The sequence below is a fragment of the Metarhizium acridum genome (assembly GCF_019434415.1).
Source record: "Metarhizium acridum strain ARSEF 324 chromosome Unknown scaffold_1, whole genome shotgun sequence".
NCBI lineage: Eukaryota > Fungi > Ascomycota > Sordariomycetes > Hypocreales > Clavicipitaceae > Metarhizium > Metarhizium acridum.
This window is the reverse complement of record NW_027094015.1, coordinates 743,844-755,673: the sequence shown is the minus strand read 5'-3', so window position 1 is coordinate 755,673 and position 11,830 is coordinate 743,844. Positions and strand designations below refer to the sequence as shown.

Here is an 11,830-nt window from a genome sequence, read left to right as displayed (position 1 = left end):
GGTAGCGTGGCGGACGTGTGAACGAGGTGGATTCTCGTCAAATGAAGCAATACGTAAACAGTGCACAGAGTTTGCCATAGCGCCATCTGGGCAGGGGGTTTTGCGGGCCCGGGTTACGAATTGTAGCCATCCACAGGCCATCCGGGAAGCATCTGGAGCCACTCGAGCAGTCGATATCAGCCAAGCCGAAGACTGCACTTTGAGTGGTGAACTGCTCAGCCTAGAGCGGTGAGGGACGCCCAGTGTCAGGGACGCGGCAGCCAGAGACACCAGTTGACACTCGGGTATGGCGTAGTCAGTTTAGACGGTTGGCAGGGACCTCAGAGACGCGCTTACCTCTTCGAGCCACGACCAGGAAATCAACAAATCCCTGGACAGCAACGCATCTCCCTCGCTCCCTCGCCCCCTCCCCCCTGGACACCCAAATTTCCCCCACCTATTTTCCTTCGCCCGTCACGCACCGAGACTTCTTAACCTCACACGCACCGGATCCCGTGGACCAGAGAAGAAAAAAGAGCCTCGTCTCGGCTTCGACCCTTCCCACTGTCTCCTTTCGTCCTTTTCATACATACCCTTCTACCCAAACTTGTGTTGTTGTAATATTCGTCACCATGCGTGAGGTTATCAGCATCAACGGTAAGGAGCTTTAATGCCCCTCCTTTGGCCTTCCCACACGCGTCGCTGCTCACCGCATCGTTGCCCCGAGCTGTTTGGAGACGCTAACACTGCGAGCATAGTCGGCCAGGCTGGCTGTCAAATCGCCAATTCTTGCTGGGAGGTATGCTTGACTAATGATTCTTATCCCTTGATCCATGATAATGTTGCTAACTTGAATTTGGGCTGTAGCTCTACTGCCTCGAGCACGGTATTCAGGTAAATGACCGTTTGCCGTTGACAAATCTCCACCCACACCCGAACGATATGGCTAACGTCCACAATTGTTGTGACAGCCTGATGGCTATCTCACCGAGGAGCGCAAGGCTCAGGACCCGGATCAGGGCTTCAGCACTTTTTTCTCCGAGACGGGTACGGCCTCCCCCCTCTTTTTGTGATCTTGATGCTAGCCCCTGAGCCATGTTCAACGGCTAACACTCGCTCAATCTAGGTCAGGGCAAGTATGTACCTCGCGCCATCTACTGCGATCTCGAGCCCAATGTCGTCGATGAAGTCCGTACCGGTGCTTACCGCAATCTTTTCCACCCTGAAATGATGATCACTGGCAAGGAGGATGCTTCCAACAACTACGCTCGTGGCCACTACACCGTTGGCAAGGAGCTCATTGAGGGTGTCCTCGACAAGATTCGCCGCGTTGCCGATAACTGTGTTGGTCTTCAAGGCTTCCTCGTTTTCCACTCCTTCGGCGGTGGTACCGGTTCTGGTTTTGGTGCTCTTTTGATGGAGCGTCTGTCTGTCGACTATGGCAAGAAGAGCAAGCTGGAGTTCTGCGTTTACCCGGCGCCCCAGACTGCCACCTCGGTTGTCGAGCCATACAATTCGATTCTCACTACCCACACCACCCTTGAGCATTCTGATTGCTCTTTCATGGTCGACAACGAGGCCATCTACGATATTTGCCGCCGCAATCTGGGCTTAGAGCGCCCCAACTACGAGAACCTGAACCGCCTGATTGCCCAGGGTAAGCTTGATAACAGGCTCGGTTGACCTTGAAGGTGGGACAATGCTGATTTTTAATTTTTTTTGTAGTCGTTTCTTCAATCACGGCCTCTCTTCGTTTTGATGGTTCCCTCAACGTCGATTTGAACGAGTTCCAGACCAACTTGGTGCCCTATCCCAGAATTCACTTCCCTCTGGTCGCCTATGCCCCCGTCATCTCGGCTGCCAAGGCTGCTCATGAGGCCAACTCTGTGCAGGAGATCACCATGTCTTGCTTTGAGCCCAACAACCAGATGGTCAAGTGTGATCCCCGTCACGGCAAGTATATGGCTACCTGCCTGCTGTACCGCGGTGACGTCGTCCCTAACGACACCCACGCCGCTGTTGCCTCCCTTAAGACCAAGCGCACGATTCAGTTCGTTGACTGGTGCCCTACTGGTTTCAAACTTGGTATCTGCTACCAGGCTCCTGAGAACGTTCCTAACGGTGACTTGGCAAAGGTCAACCGCGCTGTGTAAGTCATCTACTCATCAATTATGCACTGACCAAAATTATGACCAAGGTTGCTAATATTATATAGCTGCATGCTGTCCAATACCACTGCCATCGCTGAAGCGTGGAGCTCTTTGTCTATGAAGTTTGATTTGATGCACTCCAAGCGTGCTTTCGTGCACTGGTACGTTGGTGAGGGCATGGAGGAAGGTGAATTCTCTGAGGCCCGTGAGGATTTGGCTGCTCTGGAGCGTGATTACGAGGAAGTTGCTGCCGACTCAATGGGTGAGGAGGAGCTTGAGGCCGAATACTAGACAGTGTTGCACGAAAGGAATGATTAAGCGCCAGTGGCCACTGTTTTCTAATTCTGGACTCATACCCTAGCCCCTTGAAGGGTTTATTTTTTCTTTATAAACTTATAAGCCAATCCAGCTGCTTTAATGTCCTAAAACTCTGTAGATTCAAAATGTAAGATGTCCATTATACCATGTTGAACTGTTTAAATGATACGGCTAGTCCCAGTTTCGGCCATTCCTGTAAGCTGTGAACTCGGTTTGACGCGGGGGTGGCTTCATTGCGGTCGGCTGATTGCCGGGCCGAGATGGAAGCCGACGCTACGCGACGACAGATGAAAGTCCAAGACGGCCGACGAGCTGGCTCTCCTCACGTCTCCTCATCCTTCCTTTTTATGAGCTTTGTACTGACCGCCAGCATGACTCTCATCCGATCAGTGGTTTGCAGGGCCTGCAGACGGTCTCAATTCCGGCTGCGACGGGGTTTTGCGACAGCCAACAGCCAACAGGCTACATCGAATAACAAGGTCAAGCTTGTCGAGGTTGGTCCTCGCGATGGATTACAAAATGAGAAGAAGGCAATTTCGCTTGCAACCAAAATTGATCTGATTGAGCGGTTAGCCAGGACTGGTGTTTCTACGATTGAGGCCGGGTCTTTTGTCTCGCCGAAATGGGTTCCTCAGGTGTGTTGATCGTTGTCGCAGGAGGGATGAGGTTTGAGGTTTTGGGGATTAGGAAGCGTACGCAGGGCGATTATGCTAACAGTGCTGCGGTATAGATGGCAAATTCGAGTGAAATTCTTGAGCACCTGCTTCAGAAGAAAGTACAAGCACCTGTTCCCATGACTTATTCCTTCCTGGTACCCAACACCAAGGGGCTCCAAAACTGTGCCGATATTCTGAAAGCCAACCCCGAAACCTTTTCCACCCAACTCGACCCTCGAGCCGATAGCAACGGCGAACCTAAGCCTGCAATGGAGGTCGCCGTATTTGCGGCAGCCACCGAGAGCTTCTCGCAAAAGAATCTCAACTGCGATATCCAGACGTCCTTGGAGCGATTCAAGGCTGTCATCCAGGACTCCAAGGCTCTAGGTCTTCGAGTTCGTGCATATATCTCTGTTGTTCTGGGGTGCCCCTTTGAAGGATTCGACGTTGACCCCCACAGGGTCGCTGAAGTCGCCACAGATCTTCTCGAGTCGGGAGCCGATGAAATTTCCCTGGGTGATACTACCGGCATGGGTACTGCGCCTCGCACCAGTGCCTTGCTGAGGTGCATGTCTGCTGCGGGCCTTCGCACCGAGGACATCGCCATGCACTTTCATGACACGTATGGACAGGCATTAGTCAACACTGCGGTGTCGTTGGAGCACGGTATTAGAACGTTCGACAGCAGCGTAGGTGGACTTGGCGGCTGTCCTTATAGCCCTGGCGCGACTGGTAATGTCGCCACGGAGAACATGGTATACTTTATGGAGACGCTGGGCATGGATACTGGCATTGACTTGGATGCCATGGCCGATATTGGGTCGTGGATTACGTCGGAGTTGGGCAAGCCGAATGATAGTACTGTTGGAAAAGCGGTGCTGGGGGCGAGGGCTAGAGCTACGGCCGAGGCTGCCAAGGCTTAAGGTTTGGAGGCATTGGGTAGATGGTACCGGGAGGGCATACCCATACTGGAAGACACATTGTGTGATCTCATGGCGTTTAGTCATCTGAACTCGAACTTGGAGTGTAGCCTCATGTGGTGGCCAGTAAGATTCACTTCTATTGCCCTCATGCAAGGGCCTTCAAAGGCTATATATGTAATGTGCGAACCTGACGATTATGTGATATATTGCTATGAAAAAGCTCTTTGTTCTTTGTCGCATTTCGCCCGCCATGTAGTCGCAATATCAAGCCCAAAGTCTCACACCTACACCACCACTTGAGGTTAACGTTGACTGATCTCGAATGCTCAATCTGGAGGGGCAGTTTCTGGGGAATTCACCAAGCTGCCAGTCATGTGATGCCACTAACGTCTGTGTGAACTCTCAGGTAGGCCAGCATCTTGAGAAGCAAGCCGGGCCCGCTTTCAAGCCAAATCCTCCGTGGGCGTGGGTCCTGTACTGGCTTCAGGTTGCTGCGGATGCTCCACTCGATGCCAAGCAAGCTCAACCTCCTCCAACCTCGTCTTGTCACAGTTTCATGGGTTCTTAATCAGTTCGCTTTCCGTCAAAGCTAAGGCCTCATCTCAACCGCAACAACTCGTCCCCCCTTCCAAGGAGAGCCGTTGTCACCACCAGAATTGGCTCAGCCGGCTTTTTCTTTCGTCTTCTGCGTACCCTAAGCTGACGCCTTTATCCTGCCGTACCCCCACTGGACTTTGCCATAGCTTCTTGCCGTCATCATCATGGGGGACCCTCGCGAGTCGTCGTCGTACTCGGTCGTGCCGCGAATCCGATACAACACTGTTGGCGGTGTCAACGGCCCGCTGGTCATTCTTGAGAATGTAGGAGGACCAAACAAGCTGGATAGCCGGCCGTTCATACTGACAATGGCGTCATTAGGTCAAATTCCCGAGATATAACGAGATTGTGTCGCTGACACTCCCTGATGGATCTGTGCGATCTGGTCAGGTTTTGGAGGCTCGAGGTTTGTCATCACATGTTGCTGCAGTGACGATTTTGCTAACGGCCTTTGGACAGGTGATCGAGCTGTCGTCCAGGTACGTGATGCACGAAGGGATGATCCGCCTTTGATGGTTGCTGACGCAATTCGATAGGTTTTTGAGGGTACTTCTGGTGTTGATGTTAAGAAAGTAGGCTGATGAAATTTTCCTCATGCGACGAATATCCACGATGGCTGACAGCTCTCCATAGACACGAGTTGAGTTCACTGGCCAGAGCTTGAAGCTTGGTGTCTCTGAGGATATGCTTGGTCGTATCTTTGACGGATCCGGACGTGCCATTGATAAAGGACCCAAAGTCTTGGCCGAAGAATACCTCGACATTAACGGAAGTCCCATCAACCCATACTCGAGAGTACGTGCATCCTATATTCTACGTTCCACAGGAGTCAAGTGCTCACAGTCGTCAGGAATATCCCGAGGAAATGATCTCTACCGGTATCTCTGCCATTGATACGATGAACTCGATTGCCCGAGGCCAAAAGATTCCTATCTTCTCCGCATCCGGTCTGCCACACAACGAGATTGCCGCCCAGATCTGTCGACAAGCCGGTCTGGTAAAGCAGCACGGCGTGACCAACAAGGGTGTTCACGACGCTCACGAAGAAAACTTCTCTATTGTTTTTGGTGCCATGGGTGTCAACTTGGAAACCGCTCGATTTTTCACACGCGACTTCGAGGAGAATGGCAGCTTGGAACGCACCACTTTGTTCCTTAACCTTGCAAACGATCCTACGTAGGTTCTGATTGCTATGTAAATGCCGCTTGCGTTGCCTGGGAATGTGCCTGCTGATAATTTTTGCCTTTTAGTATTGAACGTATCATTACACCTCGTCTTGCTCTTACGACAGCCGAATACTACGCCTACCAACTCGAGAAGCACGTCCTCGTCATCTTGACGGATTTGTCTGCATACTGCGATGCCCTCCGCGAGGTTTCAGCCGCTAGAGAAGAAGTTCCAGGGCGACGTGGTTTCCCCGGTTACATGTACACTGATTTGTCCACCATTTACGAACGTGCCGGCCGTGTTGAGGGACGTAATGGCTCCATTACTCAGATTCCTATTCTGACCATGCCCAACGACGATATCACTCACCCTATTCCTGATTTGACGGGATATATTACCGAGGGCCAGATTTTCGTTGACCGTCCTTTGCACAACCGTGGTATCTACCCGCCTATCAACGTGCTCCCGTCGCTGTCTCGTCTGATGAAGTCGGCTATTGGTGAGGGCATGACTCGCCGTGATCACGGTGATGTGTCCAATCAGCTGTATGCCAAGTATGCCATTGGCCGTGATGCTGCTGCCATGAAGGCAGTCGTTGGTGAAGAAGCGTTGTCTGCCGAAGACAAGCTGTCTCTGGAGTTCTTGGAGAAGTTTGAGCGTCAGTTTATCAGTCAAGGAGCCTACGAGTCACGCACTATTTTCGAGTCGTTGGATCTCGCATGGAGCTTGCTGCGTATCTACCCCAAGGATCTCCTGAACCGAATCCCGGCCAAGGTGTTGAACGAGTTCTACCAGCGTGCACAGAAAGATGCCAAGTCAAAGGGCAAGGCTCGAGAGGATGTGGCGACAAAGGACCAGCAACAGAGGGAGGAGAACTTGATTGACGCATAGGAATATGTTTGCGTCTGAAAGTGACGTTGTTTGCGGCAGATATATACATATCTATGCATGTTTTTTTTTTCTTTTTTGCTTGCGGCCAGTATAATAGACAAAGTATAAGGAGGGGCCAGAACATATGGTACAATGCAAGGTGGCAAAGCGCTGCCCTTGTTGCGTATGTGTATAAATGCGGCGGAGGGCAGCCTTGTTGTGCGATATTTGATATTAGTTCTGTGGGAGAAGGTAGCAATTTCATGGTTATTTGTATTAGAATATGAGTCTCAGTACGTGAATGTCCGGAGTAGCGGCTGCAGCAGTTGTGCCGATTGAAGCAGAAAGATGGCCCCTGGAATCAAGTGGCTATCTATGACGATGAAGGATGAAGGAGAAGAAACGAACACCCAATTGTGCAAGAGCGTCATAAAAACGCATGTTGAAGGTCGTAGCTCAATGTGTGATGCCATGGCACGTCCCCTCGGGTTAGTGTAAGCCGCGCGAGCAAGGGCCTAGGTACCTAGTAGGTAATGAAGCAAGTTGGTCGGTGGACTGGTTCGCACTTGCAGGTCCCAGTCATGATGATACTGTTGGTGTCGACAAGGCAGGCATGCGGAGTGCCGGTCATCTGGTCCATGGGCTTGTGTGGTGTTTTCGGGCCTACTTGGGTGCTGCAGCATGGCAAGGTGGCAAGGTCAAGATTGAAAGTCGTACGGAGTACGGAGTAGCCCGCTGCAGTTAGTTTCGTTGGTGGCGTAGTTGGGCGCGCCGCGCAGCTCAATTGCTGGCCTGGGTTGCTGAGTAGTTAGTACTCCGTACAGGTGCCAGCCTGCAAGGCGCTGGGGCCCAGAATTGCCCGAGTAACTTGGCTGGCTACGGCCTGTGTGCACTGGTGACAGACATGAGCTGTCATTCAATGGACGGGGTGTTGGCGGTGCAGCTGCGGATGAATGGCCAGCCAAGGAAGGATCTGGCAGCCCCATCCATCCCCGGTCTATTGCATGCACATACCCCGTACCCCGTACTCTGTAGTGGAGAGAAAAATGCCCGTTGTTGGAAAGTTTGGGGATGAATCTGAACGCTGATGGGTGCGGATATGTCTCTCTGCATCTCATTTGCTTGGAAAATTGGCACTTATTACTCTAGACGGGTGACATGATGCGGAGATGGGCTCTTTTACTTGTACTTTGCCCAAGTGCCAACCTCTTGGCAAGATGATCGGCGTCGCTACGTATTCCTGACCCAACGGGCCAATTAGTGCCCTTGACCCTAGGCGTAAACAGCGTCTCCTTCGGGTTGGTTTGTCGGGGTGCGTGATACCTACCTGCAGGGAGGGTTACATGAGGAGGAGAAAGCACGTTGCTGAGCGTTCTGATCTTGCAGATGGGAGGAGGAATTGACCAGCAGCACGGCATCGTGGGATGGGGGATCCGTCCATCAGCAGCGTTGCACTGGGCATTTTATAAACGCCCGTTGGGCCACCAATTCATCCAATTGTCTCAGTGTTTTAGTAGCTGTTTGTGCAACAACTCGTGCAAGTCCTTGAGTGGGACATTTTCGGTTCTTGTTTTTGTTGTTATTCCAGATCCAGAGCATTGCGAGACACGCGCATCTGAATCAGACCAGGCATCTGTCTGCTGCGCAAAGAGTTGCTGAGATAGTGACGGAGTCTTGACTGGCCACGAAATCAATTGGACTTGACTCTCAGCCCAGGAATTCGCTGCCATGAAGTCGACTTTGCAGTTCTTGGCATTCGCTGCGCTCGCGGTGCTGCCGTCAACATGCGCCGCCGACGCAGACGCCAACACCAACAACGAGCCAAAGCCTGACGAGGACGGCAAGTACTGGATCTATGGCGACGGCATCTCTGCCGCCTTTGTTGCCTACGGCGCCTCTGTTTCCAACTTCATGGTCAAGGACCAGTACGGAATTGAGCGCGACATCGTTGCTGGCTTCGACAACGCTTCCTACTACGGCATTGACAAGCAACACCCTCACTTTGGTGGTGTTCCCGGCCGCTATGCCAACCGCATCAAGAACAGCACCTTTGAAATCGACGGGAAGAAGTATCACGTCAAGGCGAATGAGAATCCCACCAAGAGCCACCCCGACGGTGTCGATACCCTCCACGGCGGCCCGGATGGCTGGGACTGGCGCAACTTCACCGTTGTTTCGCACTCCAACCGCAGCATTACCTTTTCCCTGGTTGACCCCGACGGCAAGGAAGGATTTCCCGGAGAGGTCGTGACTGTCGTAACGTACAGTCTGAACGGACGAGACTGGGATTTAAAGATGGTCGCCGAGGCGACGACTAAGAAGACGCCCATTATGCTGAGCAGCCACACGTACTGGAACCTGGATGGCTTTGCGAATAACCAAACGAGCAAGGTGTTCAACCATACGCTGCATATGCCGTATGCCGGTTTCCGTGTGGGCGTGGACAACATCCTCATCCCGACGGGCGAGTTGTTGCCAAACAAGAAGGGCGGCGTCAATGACTTCTGGAGCGAGCCCAAGCAGGTTGGAGCCTCGTTCGGGGACGAGGGTATTGTGAACAACTGCGGGTTCAACTGCACAGGCTACGGTGAGATTGATGAAACGAACAGACAGGCGTTATTCGTTGATGCTGACAATGTCCTCGCAGATAACTGCTTCATCAACAACCGCGGCGCCATCGGCCCCTACGACTGGCGCAAGCAAGGCCCCGTCACCACCTTGTCGTCCCCCTGGTCTGGCATCCAGCTCGATGTCTTCACTGACCAGGACGCCTTCCAGATATACTCGTGCAACGGGCAGAATGGCACCATGGCCCTCAAGAGGACGCAGGGCGTGACGGGGGACAACAAGGACAGGTTTCCTCGCACCATTCCCAAGTATGGATGTGTCGTGCTCGAGGTCCAGGATTACATTGACGGCATCAACAACCCTGAGTGGATGCGTGGAAAGAAGCAGATTTATGAGCCTGGCGGTGATCCGTATGTGTTACAGGCCAAGTACAGGTTTAGTTTGGTCTCTGATCATGAAAAGAAGAAGTGCAAGACTCCGTCGTCGTAGGTGGCGCGGGGAGGATGGGTTGGTTATAACTTATGGTATATACTTGCGCCGGTGGTGTGTTTGGTACTCGTTATGCTAATTAATGAACTGTGATATGAGGAATAGGCTGGTGTGACTTTATTTTTGTTGATTTCTCTTTTTTGAAAAAAAAAAAAAAAAGAAAAAAAGGAAAAAAAAATTAGTCTCCGTGCTCGGAAGTGTCACGCAGAAGATTTCAGAGGATTTACATTCACGGGGCGGCAGAGCAAGAGAAGCCACGGCTTTGATCACTAAGTTGGGTAACTGACACTCCAACCAATCGTAAAAGCGGAACCAAAAAACTCACACCTGCACCTGGTCACGCAAGAGTTGGCAACACCTATACGTGGACGATAAAAACGCCAATTTTGGGCGATATTAGATTTTGACGGAGGGTACACACAGAAAATTTCCCCAACAACCACTGAATTGTGTGCTCCATGGAAGACGACCGGGCGCAAGTCGACCTCGGCATCGCCGCAGACATTGAGGAAGCCCAACTCACCCAGGCTCATCAACCTGAACCCACAAGCGACTACACTCCTCAATCCACCACCAAGCAGCCCAAGAAACGATTCGTAGGCAGAAGGGCAGCCGCAGAGGCAGCAGCAAAGAATGGGACGACAGGCGCCGACGGCGAAAGCGGCGCCATTCAAGGTTCGTGGTTTGTCACCAGCAGACGCTATTGTGAATATTCATCAGTCTTGACGCAATTTCACCAGCCGCCAAGCCAAGACGAGCACCCCGTCTTTTGAACAGAGTCCCCAGGGAGATCCTCGATGATCCAAACCTCAAGGAAGCCATCGCCCTGCTCCCGGCCAACTACAGCTTTGAAATCCCCAAGACCATCCACAGGATCCGAACCTCGGGAGCCAAGAAGGTGGCTCTCCAGATGCCCGAAGGCCTCCTGCTCTTCGCCACCACCATCTCGGACATTCTCACGCAGTTTTGTCCTGACATTGAGACCCTCATCATGGGGGATGTCACCTACGGCGCATGCTGCATAGACGATTACACGGCGCGAGCCCTGGGGTGCGATCTGCTGGTACACTATGCGCACAGTTGTCTCATCCCCGTCGACGTGACCAAAATCAAGACGCTCTACGTCTTCGTCGACATCAGCATCGACACGGCGCACCTGCTGGCTTCCCTGGAGCGCAACTTCGCCACGGGCAAGACCATGGCCGTCGTGGGCACCATTCAGTTCAACGCCACCATCCACGGCGTGCGGAGCAATCTCGAAGCAGCAGGCTTCAAGGTGCTCGTCCCGCAAATCGCGCCCCTCAGCAAAGGTGAAATCCTGGGCTGCACATCCCCCCGGCTCAAGGACGAAGATGCCGTCGACATGATTCTGTACCTTGGCGATGGCCGCTTCCACCTGGAGAGCATCATGATCCACAATCCTTCGATACCGGCGTACAGGTACGATCCGTACTCGAGGAAGCTTACGCGTGAGACGTACGGCCACGATGAGATGCAGTCTCTTCGGCGGAGTGCGATTCACACGGCTAGAACGGCCAAGCGGTGGGGGCTTATATTGGGTTCGTTGGGCAGACAGGGAAATCCACATACCATGGCTCTTATTGAGAAGAGGCTCAAGGAGAAGGGCATACCGTGGGTGAACCTGCTGCTGAGTGAGATTTTCCCGGGGAAACTGGCCGTGATGAGTGACGTTGAGTGTTGGGTGCAAGTGGCTTGTCCACGGTTGAGTATTGACTGGGGGTATGCATTTCCACGGCCGTTGCTGACACCGTATGAGGCCTTGGTTGCGTTGGGGGTAAAGGAGGAGTGGGATAAGGGGAGTGTGTATCCGATGGATTATTATGGCAAGGAGGGCTTGGGGAGGGCGAGACCTTTAGAGGCAAGTTGAAAAGGGGAAAAAGAGAAAAATAATTTTTTTTTAGATCAAATAAACTAGCGAATGAATGAATCATCATCACGGTGCTCGTCCAAATATGCAATGGATGGGATGGGATGGAATGGGATGGATGCTCATGGCATTCACGTCCTGCAGTTGGGATGGTGACGCACCAAGTCGTTATGGCAGCGCATTCTCCTCGCGTCCAACTTTACCTCCTCCATCACTCGCACGATA

The 11,830-nt window shown here is 52.5% G+C and overlaps 5 protein-coding genes across 7 annotated transcripts; all 5 read left to right on the top strand.

The window, feature by feature from the left end:
• Window positions 1–7: 7 nt before the first annotated feature.
• Window positions 8–2,594, top strand: TUB1_1 (alpha-tubulin). 2 transcript variants are annotated; one of them, XM_007813806.2, is made up of 7 exons: window positions 8–636; window positions 738–778; window positions 847–873; window positions 951–1,026; window positions 1,106–1,636; window positions 1,705–2,128; window positions 2,195–2,594. In XM_007813806.2, the coding sequence occupies exons 1-7, from the start codon at window positions 612–614 to the stop codon at window positions 2,418–2,420; spliced, it is 1,350 nt and encodes a 449-aa protein (XP_007811997.1). In that variant the 5' UTR covers window positions 8–611; the 3' UTR covers window positions 2,421–2,594. The 2 variants fall into 2 exon arrangements, with proteins under 2 accessions (XP_007811997.1, XP_065977871.1); XM_066115990.1 differs by having other exon boundaries at window positions 579–778.
• Window positions 2,595–2,773: 179 nt separating this feature from the next.
• J3458_000182 (uncharacterized protein) lies at window positions 2,774–4,362 on the top strand. Its single transcript, XM_007813805.2, has 2 exons — window positions 2,774–3,082; window positions 3,178–4,362. Exons 1-2 carry the CDS (start codon window positions 2,795–2,797, stop codon window positions 4,024–4,026), a joined length of 1,137 nt encoding a protein of 378 aa, XP_007811996.2. The 5' UTR covers window positions 2,774–2,794; the 3' UTR covers window positions 4,027–4,362.
• A 201-nt stretch (window positions 4,363–4,563) lies between these two features.
• On the top strand, window positions 4,564–6,942 carry VMA2 (Vacuolar ATP synthase subunit B). Its single transcript, XM_007813804.2, has 7 exons — window positions 4,564–4,886; window positions 4,945–5,029; window positions 5,083–5,102; window positions 5,160–5,195; window positions 5,257–5,418; window positions 5,474–5,799; window positions 5,874–6,942. Exons 1-7 carry the CDS (start codon window positions 4,788–4,790, stop codon window positions 6,679–6,681), a joined length of 1,536 nt encoding a protein of 511 aa, XP_007811995.1. The 5' UTR covers window positions 4,564–4,787; the 3' UTR covers window positions 6,682–6,942.
• A 1,111-nt stretch (window positions 6,943–8,053) lies between these two features.
• Window positions 8,054–9,871, top strand: J3458_000180 (uncharacterized protein). Its single transcript, XM_066115989.1, has 2 exons — window positions 8,054–9,247; window positions 9,308–9,871. Exons 1-2 carry the CDS (start codon window positions 8,389–8,391, stop codon window positions 9,715–9,717), a joined length of 1,269 nt encoding a protein of 422 aa, XP_065977870.1. The 5' UTR covers window positions 8,054–8,388; the 3' UTR covers window positions 9,718–9,871.
• Window positions 9,872–9,936: 65 nt separating this feature from the next.
• Window positions 9,937–11,671, top strand: DPH1 (Diphthamide biosynthesis protein 1). 2 transcript variants are annotated; one of them, XM_066115987.1, is made up of 2 exons: window positions 9,937–10,392; window positions 10,458–11,671. In XM_066115987.1, exons 1-2 carry the CDS (start codon window positions 10,176–10,178, stop codon window positions 11,603–11,605), a joined length of 1,365 nt encoding a protein of 454 aa, XP_065977868.1. In that variant the 5' UTR covers window positions 9,937–10,175; the 3' UTR covers window positions 11,606–11,671. The 2 variants fall into 2 exon arrangements, with proteins under 2 accessions (XP_065977868.1, XP_065977869.1); XM_066115988.1 differs by having other exon boundaries at window positions 10,031–11,662.
• The last annotated feature ends 159 nt before the right edge of the window (window positions 11,672–11,830 follow it).

Bases quoted from the DNA above. Each gene is read 5' to 3' on its own strand.
- TUB1_1 (XM_066115990.1), top strand. From the start codon at position 650: ATGCCCCTCCTTTGGCCTTCCCACACGCGTCGCTGCTCACCGCATCGT. The intron at 1,027-1,105 runs GTACGGCCTCCC...CGCTCAATCTAG, and splicing joins CACTTTTTTCTCCGAGACGG to GTCAGGGCAAGTATGTACCT. The intron at 1,637-1,704 runs GTAAGCTTGATA...TTTTTTTTGTAG, and splicing joins GAACCGCCTGATTGCCCAGG to TCGTTTCTTCAATCACGGCC.
- J3458_000182 (XM_007813805.2), top strand. From the start codon at position 2,795: ATGAGCTTTGTACTGACCGCCAGCATGACTCTCATCCGATCAGTGGTT. The intron at 3,083-3,177 runs GTGTGTTGATCG...GCTGCGGTATAG, and splicing joins CGCCGAAATGGGTTCCTCAG to ATGGCAAATTCGAGTGAAAT.
- VMA2 (XM_007813804.2), top strand. From the start codon at position 4,788: ATGGGGGACCCTCGCGAGTCGTCGTCGTACTCGGTCGTGCCGCGAATC. The intron at 4,887-4,944 runs GTAGGAGGACCA...TGGCGTCATTAG, and splicing joins CGCTGGTCATTCTTGAGAAT to GTCAAATTCCCGAGATATAA. The intron at 5,419-5,473 runs GTACGTGCATCC...CACAGTCGTCAG, and splicing joins CCATCAACCCATACTCGAGA to GAATATCCCGAGGAAATGAT.
- J3458_000180 (XM_066115989.1), top strand. From the start codon at position 8,389: ATGAAGTCGACTTTGCAGTTCTTGGCATTCGCTGCGCTCGCGGTGCTG. The intron at 9,248-9,307 runs GTGAGATTGATG...ATGTCCTCGCAG, and splicing joins GTTCAACTGCACAGGCTACG to ATAACTGCTTCATCAACAAC.
- DPH1 (XM_066115987.1), top strand. From the start codon at position 10,176: ATGGAAGACGACCGGGCGCAAGTCGACCTCGGCATCGCCGCAGACATT. The intron at 10,393-10,457 runs GTTCGTGGTTTG...CAATTTCACCAG, and splicing joins CGAAAGCGGCGCCATTCAAG to CCGCCAAGCCAAGACGAGCA.